Source organism: Globicephala melas, chromosome 8 (assembly GCF_963455315.2).
Source record: "Globicephala melas chromosome 8, mGloMel1.2, whole genome shotgun sequence".
Classification (NCBI taxonomy): Eukaryota; Metazoa; Chordata; class Mammalia; order Artiodactyla; family Delphinidae; genus Globicephala; species Globicephala melas.
The window spans coordinates 6599330-6618261 of NC_083321.1; the positions used below are offsets into that span (position 1 = coordinate 6599330).

General features: G+C 53.9%; 2 protein-coding genes across 3 annotated transcripts; one reads left to right on the forward strand and one right to left on the reverse strand.

Annotated features, from left to right (window-relative positions):
- Positions 1-408: 408 nt before the first annotated feature.
- DRAP1 (DR1 associated protein 1) lies at positions 409-2727 on the reverse strand. The gene is made up of 7 exons (XM_030833557.3): positions 2429-2727; positions 2112-2184; positions 1909-2002; positions 1496-1615; positions 1282-1375; positions 976-1064; positions 409-625 (listed from the first exon to the last, which is right to left on the reverse strand). Exons 1-7 carry the CDS (start codon positions 2468-2470, stop codon positions 520-522), a joined length of 618 nt encoding a protein of 205 aa, XP_030689417.1. The 5' UTR covers positions 2471-2727; the 3' UTR covers positions 409-519.
- A 193-nt stretch (positions 2728-2920) lies between these two features.
- Positions 2921-5127, forward strand: C8H11orf68 (chromosome 8 C11orf68 homolog). 2 transcript variants are annotated; one of them, XM_030833550.2, is made up of 2 exons: positions 2921-3042; positions 3719-5127. In XM_030833550.2, the coding sequence occupies exons 1-2, from the start codon at positions 2921-2923 to the stop codon at positions 4473-4475; spliced, it is 879 nt and encodes a 292-aa protein (XP_030689410.1). In that variant the 3' UTR covers positions 4476-5127. The 2 variants fall into 2 exon arrangements, with proteins under 2 accessions (XP_030689410.1, XP_060160365.1); XM_060304382.2 differs by lacking the exon at positions 2921-3042 and adding an exon at positions 3111-3434.
- The last annotated feature ends 13805 nt before the right edge of the window (positions 5128-18932 follow it).

An 18932-nucleotide genomic window follows, 5' to 3' on the forward strand; every position in this document is an offset into this window, starting at 1 on the left:
GCAAGGCAACTGGCCCAAGCTCTTGTTTACAAGACTGTTGCCGTTTCCTGTCCCGTCTGTCCCTTTGCAGCAGCCCAGAGTGAGCAGAATGGTCTCCATTAGACAGACAAGAAGAGGCCACTCACAGAAGGGCAGAAACCTGCCCAGGCTCACACAGCACAATGAGACAGGTTGTCTCCCAGCATGACCGGCACCAGCTGGCTCAGGCCCTCTGCCACTCTGATCCGCCTTCCTTCCATCAGCCCCCCGGTCCTGCTCTGGCAGAACCGTGGCCTCCGGCCCCTCCCTTCAGTCAGCTGCTGTCCAGACCACCACGGCTCCTGGCCCCAGCTCAGCGTGGGGAAGGAGGTGGATGGACGGGAAGGAGGCCACAAAGCGCTGGACACAAGCTGGGACAGACACTGGTGCTCCCTTTTATTGTTGTTTTATTAATAAATTTAAGAACAGCTCTAACTTCTCTCTCCCCCCAGAGCAACTAAAACCAACTAAAAGGGGGTGGGGCCTGGGGGGCAGAGGGCGCTAGGAGTCATAATCCTCTTCATCCTCTGCGTCAGGTGCTGAGGGGCCTGGGGGTGCTGGGGGTAGAGGCAGAGTCGAGGTGAAGGGCATGAAGGGTGTCGGGGGGCTGCAGGGCAGAAAGCAGGAAAGGAAGATCAGGCCACTCTCTGGTGCAGTTTCCTGCCCACTCAGCCCCACCCGGTCCTCCACACAGGCAGCCCTGGAGCCCAGCGCCCTCTGTACCAACACGGAGCCAAGCCGAGAGAGGGGAAGGATCCAGGGCAGGTCACACAGCCTCACCCAGGGGGAGGGGACCTTCTGAGAGCACAGTATTCAGCCTTTAAGGTCTCCTCAGTTCCTCCCCTCCTATCCCTGAAATTTGCTACAACCAACAGAACCAAGTGGCCAGGGAGGCCAGGAGGGACAAGTCAGCCTTGGGGTCGGCTAGCCCTCTCTTGGTGCCACTGAACTGCTTACCTCTGAAAGTGGACAGGGGGGTGGCTGGCCTGGGGTGGGGCCTGTGGTGTCTCCTCTTCGCCGTCAGTATCTGTATCCTCAGACTCATCCTGCGAATAAGGCAGGAATGAGAAATGACCAGAAAGGCATGGGCTCATCACTGGAAAGCAGAAATAGGAGATGGACCTCCGTAGCCCCAATTTACAAGCAAACAAACCAAAACGAAAAGCTCACAGGTGAGGTTGGGACCAGGCCTCCAGCCAGCTTGGCCTGGCCGGATGCAAGGCTGCCCTGTGGGGCAGGACAGAGGGCTGGGGCCGCACTCACCTCCTGCTCCGAGTCTGTGCCCGACAGCTTCTTGTCCTTGCCCTTGCTTCCCATCCCACCATTCTTCCGGTTGCTGCTCCCTGGCTTCCGGCCCCTTCAGGAAGGTATAGTGCATCTGCCCAGAGGTCTCTCCCCTCCTTTGCCACCCGCCAGCCACCCCCAACCCCAAGGGCCTTGGCCTTCCCCACCTGGACACTGGACCCTGGCTCCCCACCTGCGGGGACCCTTGTCCCCATCCATGTGATTTTCTTCCCCGTCCCCCTGCATGTCAGGCACAGATGCCACCAGGTCCTTCAAGAAGTCAAATTGCTGCTCCAGCTCAATGCACTGCTTCCTGGAAGAGGTGGGGAGGGGATGGCACTCAGGTGGGGCACAGCCATCTGCACCCTCAGCAAGGGGCTCTCTGGATGTCAGGGGAATGGAGCCTGGAAAATTTCAATCCCAACCATCCCCCCCTTTGCTAGAACACTCAACCCCTCCTCCCAAGTTCAAACCCACTAGTCTTTGAGGCCTTGCTGATCTCCCAGCACCTCCTACCTCCCGCACTATCAGGGCACAGCCTCTCCTAAGCATGTGAACTCCTGGAAGAGGACCCCAACCGGGCCCTCCCAGAGCAGAGCCACTCACAGGTGGGACGTGGTCATGGTCTTGGCGTTTCGGGACTGGGTCACTTGGCAGGCCTTCTTCAACAGTGACTCCAGGAAAAGCTCGAGCGCCCGAGCTCAGGGGGGTCAAGGAGAACGCCCGGTGGTGTACCAGCCCACACAAAGCGACCCCGGGCTGCCGGCCTCCCCCACCTCCCTCAATCCGACCAGCCCCCAACAGGATACAGATGATGACAGGCACAGCCGCCGCCACCTTCCCAATCTCTTCATCCGTCTGCATGATCTTCTTGATCCGTGCCTGGGGAGGGGGTAGAGAGCTCGGACCCCGTCGCCTCCGTCCCGGAAGGGGTGCTTAAGTGGGGGGAGAGAAAGGGAGCATCCCAGGAGAAAGGGGGCGGGGGGCACCGACGCTGAGAGGGCACGGAAGGGGGCGGGGCGTCCGGGCCCCCGAACATCGCGATGCGCCCTACTCCCTAGCCGGGCCTGGGCCGGAGCCTCCCGAGAGCCCGGCCCGCTCCTCCGGGGCCTGGCCACGTGCTCACCGGCGGGAACCGCGCGTTGTACTTCTTCTTCTTGCTCGGCATCTCGGGGCTTCTCTCGCCGCGCCGGGCCCAGCGCCGCCGCCCGCAGCCTCCCGGCCCACGGGCCTGCTCGTCGCCCGCCCGCCGCGGTTCCCCCGGGTCCTGGTGCCGCCCGCTCCGCCCCCGCCGCTGCCCACAGGGTCCTAGCGCCGCCGGTCACAACACCGCCGCAGGGCCCGAGCGCCCCCGCCTTAGAGCCTCCCAGGCGGTGCGCGTCTGTCGCGGACTGGACCGCCACTCCCGCTCGCCCCCAAGGCCAGAAGAGAGAGCGTTAGCCCCGCCCCCCGCAGGCCCGCCTCTCCTCGCGTTCCCTGACTGCCCCGCCCCTACTGCCCCGCCCCTACTGCCCCCGCCCCCTACTGCCCCCGCCCCCTACTGCCCCGCCCCTTCCCCCGGCCCCTCCCTGTGCTGCGCTTGTCTATAAAGTTGTTGTTGAAGCGGCGGGGCGCTAAGATGGCGGCGGCGGCGGCGGCAGCCGTGGCGGGGGCGGGGCGCGGCGGCGGCGGCGCAGATCCCAGGCAGGAGCGGAGCCGGGCCCGGGGCTGGGCCGGCGCCGAGCGCAGCGAAGGCCGGAGGTGACCCCGGGCGGCGGGAAGGGGTAGGGCGGGGCGGGGCGGGGGCGCAGCTAGGGCCGTGGGCGCTAATGGCGGCGGGCGCGGCGGGGCGGGAGGCTGGCCCTCCTGCAGGTTCTATCGACTGTGGGTTCGAGTCCGGACACCGCCCCGTTGGCCTCGGATCGGTCACTGCCGTCTCTGGCCTCAGTGTCCTCGTCGTTAAATGGGCTGGATAACGCCCACCTGGAGGCCTGGCGCCATGGGGCCTGCCGCGGTGCTGCGCGAACGTGTGCTTTGCCTTCCTCCATTAACTCCCGGCGCCCGGGAAAGCTGCCATCCTCTGGCAGGGCCGGGAGGTTCCCACGCCTGAATTCACATTTCGGCCCTGTCACTCACTGCAGGTGTGACCTTGGGTGAGTCCAGTCTCTCTGAGTTTCGGTTTCCTCGTCTGTAGGTCAGGGAGAGTAGTAATAACATTAACAACATCTTCACAGCTTTTGTTCCACTTCAGGCATTTAATTCTCTACAGCTGTTTGAGACAGGAACAGTTGTTATCCATTGTAAAGATGAGGCAACTGAGGCACAGCGACATTAAGTTTTGCCCCAGGCCACACAGTTAATTCAGTGTCTGGCACCCACTAGGGCCCAGCAAGTTGGGTCTGTCGTGGACCTGCCCTAACTCAGTTCCCTACGGCAGGATGGAACCAGGTGAGGAGCTGGAGGACGAGGACTCTCCAGGTGGTCGTGAAGATGGCTTCACTGCTGAGCACCTGGCTGCAGAGGCCATGGCAGCTGACATGGACCCCTGGCTGGTGTTTGACGCCCGCACCACACCTGCCACAGAGCTGGATGCCTGGTTGGCCAAGTACCCACCATCCCAAGTTACCCGCTACGGGGACCCTGGCTCGCCCAACTCTGAGCCCGTGGGCTGGATTGCAGCATACGGGCAGGGCTATGTCCCCAACTCGGGTGATGTGCAGGGCCTGCAGGTAGCCTGGGAGGCTCTGCAGACCAGCGGGCGGCCCATCACGCCAGGTACCCTGCGCCAGTTGGCCATCACCCACCAGGTGCTCTCTGGCAAATGGCTGATACACCTGGCACCTGGCTTCAAGCTGGACCACGCCTGGGCTGGCATTGCTCGAGCCGTGGTCGAGGGCCGGCTTCAGGTGGCCAAGGTGAGCCCACGGGCCAAGGAGGGTGGGCGGCAGGTCATCTGTGTTTATACAGACGACTTCACGGACCGCTTGGGTGTACTGGAAGCAGATGCAGCCATCCGTGCAGCAGGCGTTAAGTGTCTGCTCACCTACAAACCTGACGTCTACACCTACCTGGGCATCTACCGGGCCAACCGCTGGCACCTCTGCCCCACTCTCTATGAGAGCCGTTTCCAGCTTGGGGGCAGCACCCGTGGTTCCCGTGTGCTGGACCGTGCCAACAATGTGGAACTGACCTAGTGGGGCCAAATGGGGGAGACCACCCTCTGCCGCCCCTGCTAGGGATGGATCCTCCTGTCTGTCTTCCCCCTCCTTGTCCCAAGGAGGCTGAGCGTCCCCAGCTCTGAGGACTGGGTCACTCGGGAACTGCCTGCATCTACGAACCCTTTGAACTTCTGTCCTGTGTTCAGGGCTGACTCAAGTCCCCACTGGCTGGAGGCTCTGGCTCCCTGAGTGCCAGACCTTCAGCCTCTCTATTTGCTGCTGCGCCCCTTGGTCACCCAGGACTACAGGCTGGGCGTGGACACCAGCAGGAGAGCCTTCCTTGGCCACACCCTCAGTTTTGGCTGTACCTCCCCCTCCTCCTGCATCCTCCCCTTCTCTTCCTCCCTCACAGGAGAGAAAACCTAGTGCTTCCAGTCCCTCTCCTTGGGGCCTTCACAGTCCAGCGGGCAGAGGCCCTGCAGGCCTGAGCATGCCATTTTGTTGGGGGTGGGTGGGTGATTGTTCCACTCAGCTCCTGGCAGAGACAGGGGCTGCCAGGGCCATGGATACGGGGCCTGCCCCTCCCTGCCATCTCATAGCCCACACCACCTTCCTCCTTTCTTCAGCTACCTTGTCACATGCCTGCTCCTGGCATTTGAATAAAACCCAGCTTGGGTCTGTGTCTTGAGTGTTTTTGAAGACACTGTGTTGGTGGTTACCTGCTTTGGTTGCTGGAGAGAGGCAGGGCCAGGAGAGACTGCCCTTCTGTTCTGACTGGGCCCCCCCAACTGCCTCCAGTAGTAAGCTATGCCTCACAGCCAAGGCTGGAGCCTCTCTGAGAGCCTCTGCAAAGCCGGCCCTGTTTCCCCTCCATCCCAAGAATCAGAATTAGTTTCTCAGTGACTTCCCATAAATTCAAAGATTTGGCCCAGCAAAGTCTGAGGGGCTACTGCTAGCTCAGAGGGTATATTTGTGCCCACTAGAGAAAGGTACCTCCTTGGTCCTGGCAGTTCTAGGCCGGGGCACATGGTCTGGTGAACAGAGGATGGGTTGGGTTTCAGCCGCCTAGGCTGGATATCCTTGTGCAGTGAACAACCTGCACAACCTCAGGGAGCCTTGGAAGTCCTCCCATTTCTACTCACCTCTCCCGCCTCCCTGACCATCACAGAGGCCACTGGACTGTTTGCACATCACTTCCATATGGATTATTTAATTCTCGCAACCTAACAGGAGAAGATTTGGGCCCAATTTATGGTCAAGAAAATTGAGGCCAAGAGGGGAGAGAGATGATCCCTCAGGGTCATGCAGTGAGTTGGGCAGAGTTGAGACTTGCACCCCAGTTCTCCTCAGGCAGAGTGGCGTCCCTGGCCTCACCTGCAGTTAGCTTTTTGCAACCCAGCAGGCACATTCACTCAACATGACCTCCCTGGGCCATACCGCTCAGCTGAGGCTGCTATAGCTTCTGGGAGGGCCCTGGGCTTGGCTGGCGGCTCCTGGCAGGGAGCCCCTTGGGACGCTGCTCTCGTGCCGTGCTGGAGCTGACTCAGCCTCCAGCAGCCTCATCAAATTGGAATTTGGAGCAGGGGAGCGGAGATGCCACCAGGCTGACTGGGTGGAAGTAGGTGAGTCATAAGATGCTGGCTCGGCCCCCTCCCCAGCCTCCTCCGCACCCGGGGCTGAGTCCCCTTCAGCCCAGCCCTGGGAAGTTCCCAGGGTTGGGTGGTCTCCAGGTCAAAGCCTGGTGCCCCTCAGACTGTCAGTGCCTTGCACTTACCCAAATGGGGCCAAGGCTTGGGAGGATCCTGGCCAGGCCCTTGTGGGTCCCACAAAGATGCCCAAGTGGTGTCAACACCACCTGGTTCTTCTTCCATAAGTAGCCATTTCACACACTTAGCGCCTGTCCTCCATCGTCATGGCCCTGCTTTAGCCCCTTCCTCACTCTCTCTCCCAAACCATTACAACTTGCCTCTTCTGCCCCATTCCCCCTCCCTCCCCCCACTGCCAGCTGTCCTGCAGAGCGGCCTGTGTCCATCTGCTACTCAAAGCCCTTCTGTGGCTCCCCACAGCCTGCAACTTAGAGTCCACTCTCCTGAGCCCGTTATGGCCTAGCCCCCGCCCCCAGCTGCCCCAGCTTCCCTCAGGCGTCCCTTTCTGCCCCTGCTCACCCCCGCCCCCCAGCCCGGAGCCAACTGGCTCTCCCTTCACCCCTGGCACGCAGCCCTGGGCCTCAGGCTCTTCCTTCTGCTTGAACACCTGCCTTGCAGTGAGGATCGAGGGGTTACTTATGTAACCACTGGATTAATGTCTCTCTCCCGTTGCTGGCCCCTAAGCCACGTGCCCAGACTATGCTCAGTGAGGGCAGAACAATGCCTAAATCTCAGCCCTGTCCCCAGAGGGCCTAGCACAGTTTGTGGCCAGAGCAACCTTTTCATAAATTATTGAATGAATGAATGAGTGGCTCAAGTCCATCCCCTGCCACTGCCTGCAGCCTCATCTCCTCCACTCCCTGCTTCACTGCTTCTGGGTCCAGAACCATGAGCTGCCTGTGTTTTTCCTGCACACCCGCTAGCCTCCTCATTTTTGTGCCTATTCTCATGCTGTTGCCTCTGCCTGGTATACCTGACCCTCACCCGCTTCCCTGGCTGACTCCAGATCTCAGATGCACATGCTCAGGTGTCATCCACTCAAGAGGTTCCCCCTCCCCCAGCCATGCACACCCCAGGCTCCCGTAATGCACACGCACCTGTGTCTCTCATCGGTGCATCCGAGGCCCCTCAAGGACAGTGGCTGCACTTTATCCCCCAGCGTGTCCTCAGCATCCAGCATAGTACCTGGCTTAGCATAAGTGCCAAATAAACATGATTGAATAACTGAGTGACTGAATGAAAGTTGCCCTCTGTCTCTGGGCCTCAGTTTCCTCATTCCATTTATAACAAGAGCAAGGCACTGTGCTAAGTGTGTACCTACGTTATCTAAGCCTCACCCAGCTCTACTATTATTGCCATTTTGCAGAAGAGGAAACTGAAGCCCAGAGTGGTTCAGTAATTGTTTCAAGGTTACAGAGTTCAATATTTGAATCCCGGTCATTCAGCTCCACAGCACCCAGTGCACTGTTGAGCCCCCCACTATGTGAAAGTGCTGTGGGGAGGGGGGCTGCCGAGGTAATTGAGATCCAGCAAGGACTTAGGATCTGATTTGGAAAGCACACAGGTTCGGCCCTCCGAACCACCTGAGAGAGAGGCTGGGCCAAGACTAAGATTCCCATTTTACTGTTGGAGAAACTGAGGCCCAGAGAGTAGAGTGACTAAGCCTACTGAGCAGGAAGGATCTCCCGGGCCTACAGCGGGGACTGCTCCCCTGCCAGGGCAAGAGCTCCCAAGACACACCCACTCAGGCTGGCAGGGAATTGTGTCCTGTTTGTCTGGCCCGTTCCCATACAGGCATCAGGGAGCAGCCCTGACCCGGGGTAGGCCAGGCTGGATAAATTTGGACAAGCCGCTGTGCTCTGCTCCCTTTTATAAAACCACAGAAGGATGACTGAGCCAGGAAAAGGAGGACACCTGCACTGCATCTACTCCCGCTCGCATGCACCGCGAACCCCAGCCCCCAGGCAGGAGGCTCCAGAGGGGCTAGCCTGTGAATGGGGAGAATCTCTACCCACCTCCTGATTCCGGCTAGGGTGAGGGGCTGAATCGGGGAGGACAGGAAACAGCTGAGTCGGGAGAAAGCTTCAGCCAGAGCTTTGGCGAGGTTTGGGGGATTTTCCCAGCAACTGCACCCCACTCCCGCCCACTGGGAGGGGCCCTGGCAGAGACCAGGCTTGGGTCACACAGCTGATTCATCTGAGGAGGGAAACTCCCCGTTTCTCTGACGCGCATCCCCCAGGTGCTGAGGAGTAACCTGAGGGCACCTAGCCCAGAAACCTACCTTTCCTTGATTACTGGCCTCCTAGTAGGGCTTGAAAACCCCCCAGGCTGGACAGAGGGACAGAGTTGGGCAGGGTGGCAGGGCATCGGGGCAGCTTCCTAGGGAATAGAGGCAGAGACTGGAACCAGAGCGACGGCTGGACAAGGGGCACCTCAGGCATTTTCCCCCCCTTACCCATTTTTCAGATGAGAAAACTGAGGCTCAGATAGCAAGAACAAACACACATGCAGACCTGCTCTGTTCCAGACACTACTCTAAGCAGTTTGTACGCATTCACCCCTTTTGGTCTTCACAGCCCTCGTTTTACTGAGGAGTAAACTGAGCCGAAAGGGGGTAAGTAAAGGCCACAGTCAAGGCTGGAAATGCTCCGGAGGCTCTCCACAACGCCCGAGCGCTGTGCACACCCCTACGGCAGGGTGCTCCCCCCTCTCCCTGAGCACCTCTGGCCCCAGGGGCCAGAGACCTCCCTGGGGTGAAGTCTGAAGTGGTCTCTGGGGACCCTTTATCCTCACGTCCCAACTCAGGCCCCTGGGAACCTTAGAGGACAGGCAGGTCACCCACGGGACCCTGGCTCCTCCGAGGCTAAAGGGAGAAAGCTGGCTCCTGCAGAAAAAAAATCAGCCAAACCCACAGAGGGCAGGAGAGGGCAGCGAGGCGTTCCCGCCAAAATCTTCCTCTGGAGGGTTTTGACTCCTTTCCAAAGACCAATCCTTTCCCGCCCCCCCATCCCTGCGTCAGAGCCTCCCTTTCCTGTCTGCCTGCCCCCGGCCCTGACACCACACACACTCATGCCCGCACACACAGGCACACACGTGCACACCGAGAGTCCAGCCTCCAGGCCACTGCCCCTCAGCAGGCCGGCCCTGCGCCCTCTGTCCTGGGCCAGGGGCCCGCTGGCTACTCGAGGGGAGCTGAGGGTGTGGCTCTGTGGAGTGTAGCCCAGGGCCCCACGCAGACAACTCTGCCCATCTGGCTCCCACTCACAAGCGGATGACTCACCCCCTTGTCCCCCATGACTCAGTTTACACGGGTGCCCAGAGGTCCTCCCAGCGAGGGTGGGGCGGTTTATTAGCCCAGCCCAGGCCCACCAGCCTTTCATCCCTGGATGAGAGTTTCATCCCCCTCCTGGCCCACAGCCAGAGCTGGCACCCGGAGCCTGGAGCCTGGAGGTGGCGGGAAGCCTCAGGCCTGGGAGGGTAGGAGAGTCCAAGAACTGAGTGACAGTCCCCAACTTCCCTGGGCCTGGGTCTGCAGGGAACAGCAGCTACTCTAAGAAATAAGAGGCCAGGCTGAGCGGGCAGAGCGCCATCACGGGCACCAACAGCAGAGCCCTCGATGTCCTACATTCAGAGGAAATGGTCCACGTGGCACAAAACATAACAGCAAGAAAACCCTCACTAACGTGTATTGATCGCTTACTGTACCAGTCCTGTGCTAAGTGCCATCCACACCTTGCCTCATGTACTGAAGGGCGCGTACAATCATTATGATCTCCGTCTTAAAAGTGAGGAAACAAGCATAAAGAAGAGAATGACCCAGGTCACACAGCCAGGACTCAAACCCAGGCCATCCAACTCCAGAGCTCACGTTGCTATCCCTCCTGCCTCCCTGAGCCGCGCTGGTTGGAAGAGGGATGACGGCCCAGTCTGCCCTGCCCCTTCCCCCAGCGCACCTCTGCGGAAACCTCTGGTTTTAGGGATCACTGTATGTAAACCACTAATCTGCAAGAAGGAAAAACTGAGGCTCCCAGAGGGAAAAAGACTGGCCTGAGGTCCCATAACAAATCAGAGGTGCAGCCAGAGCTGGGACCATGTAGTTAACACTCTCCCCAGCGCCCTGGGATGGAGAGGTCTGCCCCGCACAGACTCCCTGTAACCCTTTAGCCCAGCTCCTTTCCCTCTCTGGAGCCTCATGTGCTCCTCTGCATCATGGGGACAGGACTGCCTTCACAGCAGGGTGGCATGAGGCTCAAAGGACAGCAGAGGGACCAGTGCTCAGTGGCATCTGGGGAATGAGGAGGGTGATACCTAGGCCCTGGAAGCAGCAGCCCAGCCCCTTCTCATCCCACCCCGTTCCTCGGCCCAGGCCCCACCAAATGGCTCCCTCCACCCCACGGGCCAGAAGACCTTCCCATAAGGGACTCCAGCCCCCTCCTCCCCAGACTCCAGCCTCAGTAAAGTGAGCATAGGTCCCTTCCCCGTTCAAACAGCACTCAGGGGTCCTCTTGTCCTCTAGCCCAAGTCAAGCCCCTCACACGGGACTAAGGGCCCTGGCTTAGGCCTCACTCAGCCCACCCTTCCCATCGTGGTCCCAATACACATTCTACCACATGCCCTAGACAACAGGGAGCCAGGCCTCGCCTCTCCCAACCCCCGGGCCTTTGTAAAGCCTACTGACTCCAAATCCAGAAATATCTCCTCCATCTTCAGATACCCCTCAACCAGGAAACCTGCTGCCCCTACCCTCACAATAGGAAAGCATCCTTCCTTCCTGGGCGCTCCTGTAATTCCCCCGGCACTCTCCAGCTCCCGGCCCCAGCACTCTCTACCTTCCACCAGGGATGTTTTCCTCAGCAGCTGATCCCTTTTTTGGGCTGTAAACACCTTGGGGCCAGGACCAAGTCTGCTTCCCTACCTCCCCGACTGCTGGTTCCATTCGACTTTAACTCTGTTAATTCAGGAGAATGGATAAACTTGTCCATCATGCAACGGGACCAGACTCAGAAATCAAAAGAAGTGAATTACTGCTACCCACAACCTGGATGAATCTCACAGACATAACGGTGAGAAACGGAAACCAGACACAAAAGAACACACACTGTATGATTCCACTGATGTGAAAATCTAGAAGAGACAAAACTGATCTATGGTGATAGAACTGAGATAAGTGACTTTCTGGGGTAGGGAGGATTGACCGCAAAGGGGCAGGAGAAAATTTGCTGGTGGATGGAAATATTCTATATCGTGACTGGAATGTGCTTACATGAGTGAATACAAATGGTCAGACATAAGACCGGCACATTTTTTAAAATGTAAATTTTACTGAATGTAAAATATACCTCAACGAAGTAGATTTTTGTTTGATGGGGCAGGTCTACATATACTCAGTGGAAGGATTTCCAAGATATAAGAAAACAAAAAAGCAAGGAGCAAAACAGGGTATAGAGCAGAGCAGGCTAACTTCTGGGTCAAAAGATAGGCAAGAGACTGAATACAATAGAGAGGGAGGCTTTTCACTGCACACCCTTGGGTAGCTTCTGGATCTTGAAGCATGTAAATGTATTACCTAGTTGAAAAACAAATGCAATGAAAAATTTTAAAACATAAGGCAAAGTAAAAAATAAAAATCATGTTTTAAAATAATTTTTTCTCTTACATGCACTATATATATATATATATATATATATATATATATATATATAGTGTTTTGTGTTTGTCTCCCCCAAACAGAAAATCTTTAAAAATTATTCTGAGCAGGTTAAAAAAAAATGTAATACCCTGCATAGTGCTATGGGACTCTATTACATGAGGGATTTAACCTAGGTTAAGGACTCATGGGACTTATCTGGTGGCGCAGTGGTTAAGAATCCGCCTGCCAATGCAGGGGACACGGGTTCGAGCCCTGGTCCAGGAAGATCCCACATGCCGCGGAGTAGCTGAGCCCGTGTGCCACAACTGCTGAGCCTGCACTCTGCAAGCCACAACTACTGAAGCCCGTGCACCGAGACCCCATGCTCCACAATGAGAAGCCCGCGCACCACAATGAAGAGTAGCCCCCACTCGTCGCAAGTAGAGAAATCCCGAGTGCAGCAACGAAGACCCAATGCAGCCAAAAATAAATAAATATATAAAAATTAAAAAAAAAAAAAAAGGACTCATGAGGACTTCCCTTGTGGTCCAGTGGTTAAGAATCAAAATTCCAATTCAGGGGACGCGGGTTCAGTCCCTGGTCGGGGAACTAAGATACCACATGCCGTGGGGCAACTAAGCCCAAGTGTTGCAACTACTGAGCCTGCACGCAACAACTAGAGAGAAGCCCGCGTGCCACAAAGAAGAGCCCGCATGCCACAAAGAAAGAGCCCACATGCCGCAACTAAGACCAAATGCAGCTAATAAATAAATAAATAAATAAAGGACTCATGGACTCATGGAAGGCCTCCTGAGGAAGTGATGGGGAAACTGAGACATGCAAGATGAGAGTTGCCCAGGCAAGGGGATGAGGGAGGGCATTGTGGGCAGAGAGAATAGCCTCTGCAAAGGTGAGAAGCTTGGTCCAGTAGTAAGCCTGGTGCAGAGAGAGTAACTGGGTGCTGCTGAGGGAGGACCTTGGGCAGGTGGCCCACACCTGGAAGGGCCTGGGATGCCATGTTAAGGATTCTGGCTGTTTTCAAAGGACAGACCAGTAAGGCAGTGAGGAGCTCAGGCTCCGGAGACTGACTGCTTAGGTTCAAATCCTGGCTCCACAATTTCCTTGGTGTGTGGCTTTCAGCTAGTTGATTAATTTCTCTATGCCTCCATTCCCTAATCTGTAAAATGGGTATAATATCATTATCTGTCTCTACATGGTTGTTGTGAGGATTAATGAATTACTTTGAACAGTGCCTGGTTCATAAGAGCTACATGAGCGTGAGCCACTAGTGTGACCCTTTTGGCCCTCCAAGTCCCCCAATCAACGGACAACCAAAAAGAACACAGCGTGTATCAAGCATCCTGACCCCACCCCTTCCCAAACCTCAGACCCTCCTGTGTAGCAATTTGAAGCGTGGTGGCTCGGAAGGGTCCAAGTCTGAGGGTGAAATGGTCAGAATTGTAAGAGATTTTTCTGTGAACATTGTCAGGATTTTAAAAATTCCTCAGGCTGCTTGTGGGAAGTGGAGGGGAGGGAGCAAGCTGGAGGCTGTGGAGAGTGTCCAGAACAGATGGGAGGGGACTAGGACCAAGGGAAAAAAATCTTTTTGTTGAAATGAACTGAAATGTCACCTCCAGATGTGGGGAGACTGGAATTCTGACCCACTGCTGGTGGGTTGGAGAACTGTTGGAGAGAATCAAAGCCAAATTTATAGGTACCCTATGACCCACAAATCCACCCCGGGCACATATCCAAGAGAAGTGAGTGCAATTGGCCACCGAAGGACATATCAAGAATGCTCATGAGGGAATTCCCTGGCAGTCCAGTGGTCAGGACTCCGTGCTTCCACTGCAGGAGGCACGGGTTCAATCCCTGGTTGGGGAACTAAGATCCTGCAAGTCACGCGCAGCACAGCCAAAAAAAAATGTTCACAGCAGCCTTATTCAGAAGAGCCCCAAACTTGGAGAGCCCCCAATATCATCATCAGAATGTAGAGACTGATTATGGGATATTTGTGCAATGAAATGCTACACAGTAATGGGAAAGACCAAGCTACTGCTTTACCCAACAATGTAGACAAATCCCTCAGACATGCTGTGTAAAAGAAGCCAGACCCCGGACTTCCCTGGTGGTCCAGTGGTTAAGGCTCCGTGCTTCCAATGCAGGGGGCGCGCAGGTTCGATCCCTGGTCAGGGAACCAGAATCCCACATTCCGCATGGTGCGGCCAAAAAAAAAAAAAAAGAAACCAGACCCAAGAGAGTACATGCTGTATGTTTCCATTTACATGAAGTTCAAGAACAGGCAAAACTGATCTATGACTCTAGAAGTCAGAATAGTGGTTACCTATAGATGGGGGATGGTGAGTGGGAGGAGGCACAAAGAGGTTCTGGGCTGTTGGAAATACCCTACACCTTGATCAGGGTGGTAGCTACATGCGTTTACATACATGTAAAAAATCACTGACCTGAACATGTTGGATGAGTGCACTTTACTGTAGTTACGTTAAACTTCAATTTCATCAACAACCTAAATATAAGAATCAAATTATAAAACTATTAGAAGAAAACATAGGGGTGAATGTTCATGACCTCAAATTTGGCAATGGATTCTGCAATTGGACACTGGGAGCATGAGCAACAGAAGGAAAAATAGGTGAACTGAACTTCAAAAAAATTATAAAAACTTTTGGGCATCAAAGGACTTTATGAAGAATGTGAAAAGACCACCTACAGAATGTTAGAAAACATTTGCAAATCATATATCTGATAAGCGTTTGGTAGCCAGAATATATAAAGAACTCATATAATTCAGCAACAACAAAAAGAAAGCAACCTAATTAAAAATGGGCAAAGGACTTAAATACACATTTGTCCAAAAAATATATACAAATGGCCAACAAGCATATGAAAAGATGTTCATTGGTCATTAAGGAACATGATTGGTTATTAAGGAAATGCAAATCAAGACACAATGAATAGAGAACAAATGTATGGACACCAAGGGGGGAAAGCGGCGGGGGCGGGGGGTAGGGGGTGGTGTGATGAACTGGGAGATTGGGATTGACATATATACACTAATATGTGTAAAATGGATAACGAATAAGAACCTGCTGTGTTAAAAAATAAATAAATAAAATTCAAAAAAGAAAAAGAGACACAATCACTTCACACCCTCTAGGATGTATTTTAAAAACAGAAAATAATAAGTGTTGGCAAGGATGTAGAGAAATTAGAACCCTCAGGCACTGCTGGTAGGAATGTAAAAGGGTACAACCAGTGTGTAAAACAGTCTGGCAGTTCTCACAAGATTACACAGAGATACCATATGACCCAGCAATTCCACTGTTAGGTATATGCCCAAGATAAATGGAAACACATGTTCACACAAAAGCTTGTACACAATGTCCACAGAAGCATTATTCATAATAGCCAAAAAGTAGAAACAACCCAACGTCCATCAACTGATGAATAAATAAATTGTGGTATAGCCATACAATTGAATATTATTCAGCCATAAAAAGGAATGAGGTGTTGCTACTTGCTACAACACTGATCAGCCTGGAAAACATTATGTTAAGTGAAAGAAGCCAGACACAAAAGGTCACAAATTGTACAATAAATTTTCCATTTATATGAAATGTCCATATGAGGCAAATCTGTAGAAACAGAAAGCAGATTAGTGGATACCAGGGGATGGGAGGAGGGGCTAATTGGGAGTCATTACTTAATGGATATGGAGTGTTTTTCTGGGATAATTTAAAAGTTTTAAAACTAGAGAGAAGTGGTGGTTGCGCAACATCGTGAATGCACAAAATCCCATTGAAGTGTACACTTTAAAATGGCTAGGAAGGGGCTTCCCTGGTGGCGCAGTGGTTGAGATTCCGCCTGTCGATGCAGGGGACACGGGTTCGGGCCTTGGTCTGGGAAGATCCCACATGCCGTGGAGCGGCTGGGCCCGTGAGCCATGGCCGCTGAGCCTGTGCTCCACAACGGGAGAGGCCTATGTACGCAAAAAAAAAAAAAAAAAAGGCTAGGAAGGAACTTCCCTGTTGGCGCAGTGATTAAGTATCCGCCTCCCAATGCAGGGACACGAATTAGATCCCTGGTCCGGGAAGACCTCACATGCCGCGGAGCAACTAAGCCCGTGCGCTGCAACTACTGAGCCTGCGCTCTAGAGCCCACGAGTTACAACTACTGAAGCCCACGCGCCTAGAGCCCGTGCTCCGCAACAAGAGAAGCCACCGCAATGAAAAGTGTGCATACTGCAACGAAGAATAGCCCCAGCTCGCCATAACTAGGGAAAGCCCATGTGCAGGAAGGAAGACCCAACGCAGCCAAAAATAAAAATCAATTAATTAATTAAAAGACTTTAACAAAACATTAATTAAAAATGGCTAATTGTATGTTATATGAATTTCACCTCAATTTTAAAACTAAATAAACTTCAATGTAGAAAGTGAACGCAAACTGGAAAACAAACATCACCTACAATGCTCTGGGAGCATTGACAGAACCTACTGGGAGCAAGGCACACTCATCCACCACCTCCTTTCACCTCATTGCAGCCCCAGGAGGTGGGGATTGTCAGGGACTCAGAGAGAGAAGGTGATTGAGCCAGTCTCACACAGCTGCCAAGGGACAATGCCTGGATCTTTCAGACCTCCCAGCCCCCAGACTCCTGAAACCACTGTGGCCCCCTGGGATTCTCACCAGGCCTCCCTGGGTGGGAGCCGGTGAGGTCAGGGGCCAGGAACGTTACTGCAGCCACGAGGCGGGCGTTAGTGACTGAGGAGCTTGGAATGTGCTGCCTCTGAAAGGACCTCCTTGTGGCTCCACTGACGGTTAGAGCAGGAAGGGACTTTCAGAGTCACATAATCACACACACACACACACACACACACACACACACGAAACCTGAGCCCCTGCTCAGTCACTGTCCCAGGCTGCTTGGGGAGTGGGGGTAGGGTGGTGTTTCTGGAGCCGGCAGACGAATGCAGTCAAGGCTGACCTGTGTTAAGCCTCGCATGTGCCACAACCTGGCTGCCTGTGTCACTCCGACCTGTCCTGCTTGGACTTAGCCAAGGAATTCAGATATCAGTTAGTGTGTGTGCATGCGCATGAGTACCTTAGCATGTGATCAGAGCCCCCAGAGCTCCCAGCCCTGGGGCTTTTTATTAACACGTAATTATTTTTGCTATTTGTCAAATGTTTACTATATGATGTATGAAGCATGTGACGTCATTTTATATCTATTCTCCGACAACCCTGAGACGTTATCACTATATAGTTATCGTTATGTCTTCATTTTACAGATGAGGCTCTGAGAGACTGTATGCCTCATCCAGAGCACACAGCTGGCGAGCAGCCTAACCAGAATTCGAATTCAGACCTCAGGCTTGTCTGATTCCAGCATATCTGTTCTTTTCCGTGAATCACACTGCCTGAAAAAATATCTCTCTCTCTCTCTCCCTCTCTCTCTCATGCACGCACATGCACACACACACGTGCACACACACACACCCCCCCATATATTTCTCATTCTGGTAAACTGCTGGTGGTTCCTTTTCTTTTTAGAGAATGACAAGCATTGAGTAGAATAAGGGCAAGGGAGAGGCACCAGGCTGGTAACCACCTTCTGAGTGCACATCACTTTACGGCCTACAAAGCACTTTCACATTTGTGATCTCATCTGATCCCATAGCAACCCCATGAGGTCAGCAGGAGGCTCAATTATTTCCATTGGGAGTGGGACTTAGCAGGAAGGTGACCCGCCCAGGGTAACAGAGACAGAAAATGGTGGTACTGAGACTGGAAGCCCAGGGCCAAGCTGGCCTCTTGGCTCTAAGTCCTGAATGTGTCAACTGACCCTGACGTCTGTCCCCAAGTAAGGCAGCCCAGGTCCCCACCTTCCTGAAATCTTCCCTCCCTGAGGACAAAACTGGAGCTGATCAAAAGGAGGTACCAATGGAGGGCCTCCCTAGTGGCACAGTGGTTAAGAATCTGCCTGCCAATGCAAGGGACACAGGTTCGAGCCCTGGTCCGGGAAGATCCCACATGGCGCGGAGCAACTAAGCCCGTGCGCCACAACTACTGAGCCTGAGCTCTAGAGCCCGCAAGTCACAACTACTGAGCCCACATGCCACAACTACTGAAGCCTGCGCGCCTAGAGCCCGTGCTCTGCAACAAGAGAAGTCACGACAACGAGAAACCTGCGCACTGCAACAAAGAGTAGCCCCCGCTCACCGCAACTAGAGAAAGGCCGCGCACAGTAACAAAGACCCAACACAGCCAAAAATAAATAAACAAATAAACAATTTTTTAAAAAGGAGGTACCAGTGGAAAGCAGGAGAGCCCAACTCTCTCTCTGTATAGTTGTGTGACACTGGCAGCTCCTTGTTCTCTCCTCAGTTTCTTCATCTGTAGAATGGGAAGAGGCAAAGAAGAAGTTTCAGGGTGGTTCTCTCAGCACTGATATTGTGCATGTGTGAAAACATGTCTGTCTCTGAGGGCTTTGAAAACCCTTGCCTGAGCCCGGGCTTGGAGCTCCCACAGCCCTGATTTGGCAATCTGCTTCAGCCACTGGCTTAGTGATCTTAGGCACCTCATTTCAACATCTCTCAGCCTCAGTTTCCCCATCTGTAAAATGGGGATGATAACGACACCTACCTCCCATGGTTGTTGGTCTTTGGTTGTTGACATTTGGTCCTGGCCTCACATTCACACAGACCTTTGACATAATCCCCAAACAAGGGTGGTGACTATGCAGTCCTGGAAGAGCAGTTACAGTATTTAAAGAAGATGGCGTTTATCAGAGCACAGGACAACTGTGTCCCACCACAGGCTCTCACTGCTTATAGGGGCTCTGAATTAAAATTTGTTATAGCTCCTGAGATTATCCTGAGAGTAGTGCAATTATATTGCATTGCATTTGTGGGTAGTTCAACGCATTAATATGTCATTGTAAGCATTTAAAATATACACCATTTTGGTAACCCTGGTTTGTCATTTATTCACTTTTTAGTATACCTGAACCCTAAAACAATGCAAGTGAGTGGGCCTCACCCCAAGACTTGGATGGTAGTAGCACGATTCCTGGCATGAAATAATGGCAGTAGCACGGTCCCTGGCAGTAAATGATGATGATGATAATAATTACATCAATCACATTTATAATCCGATTTACAGTTTCCAGACCACTTTCACATTCTTCATTCCAAC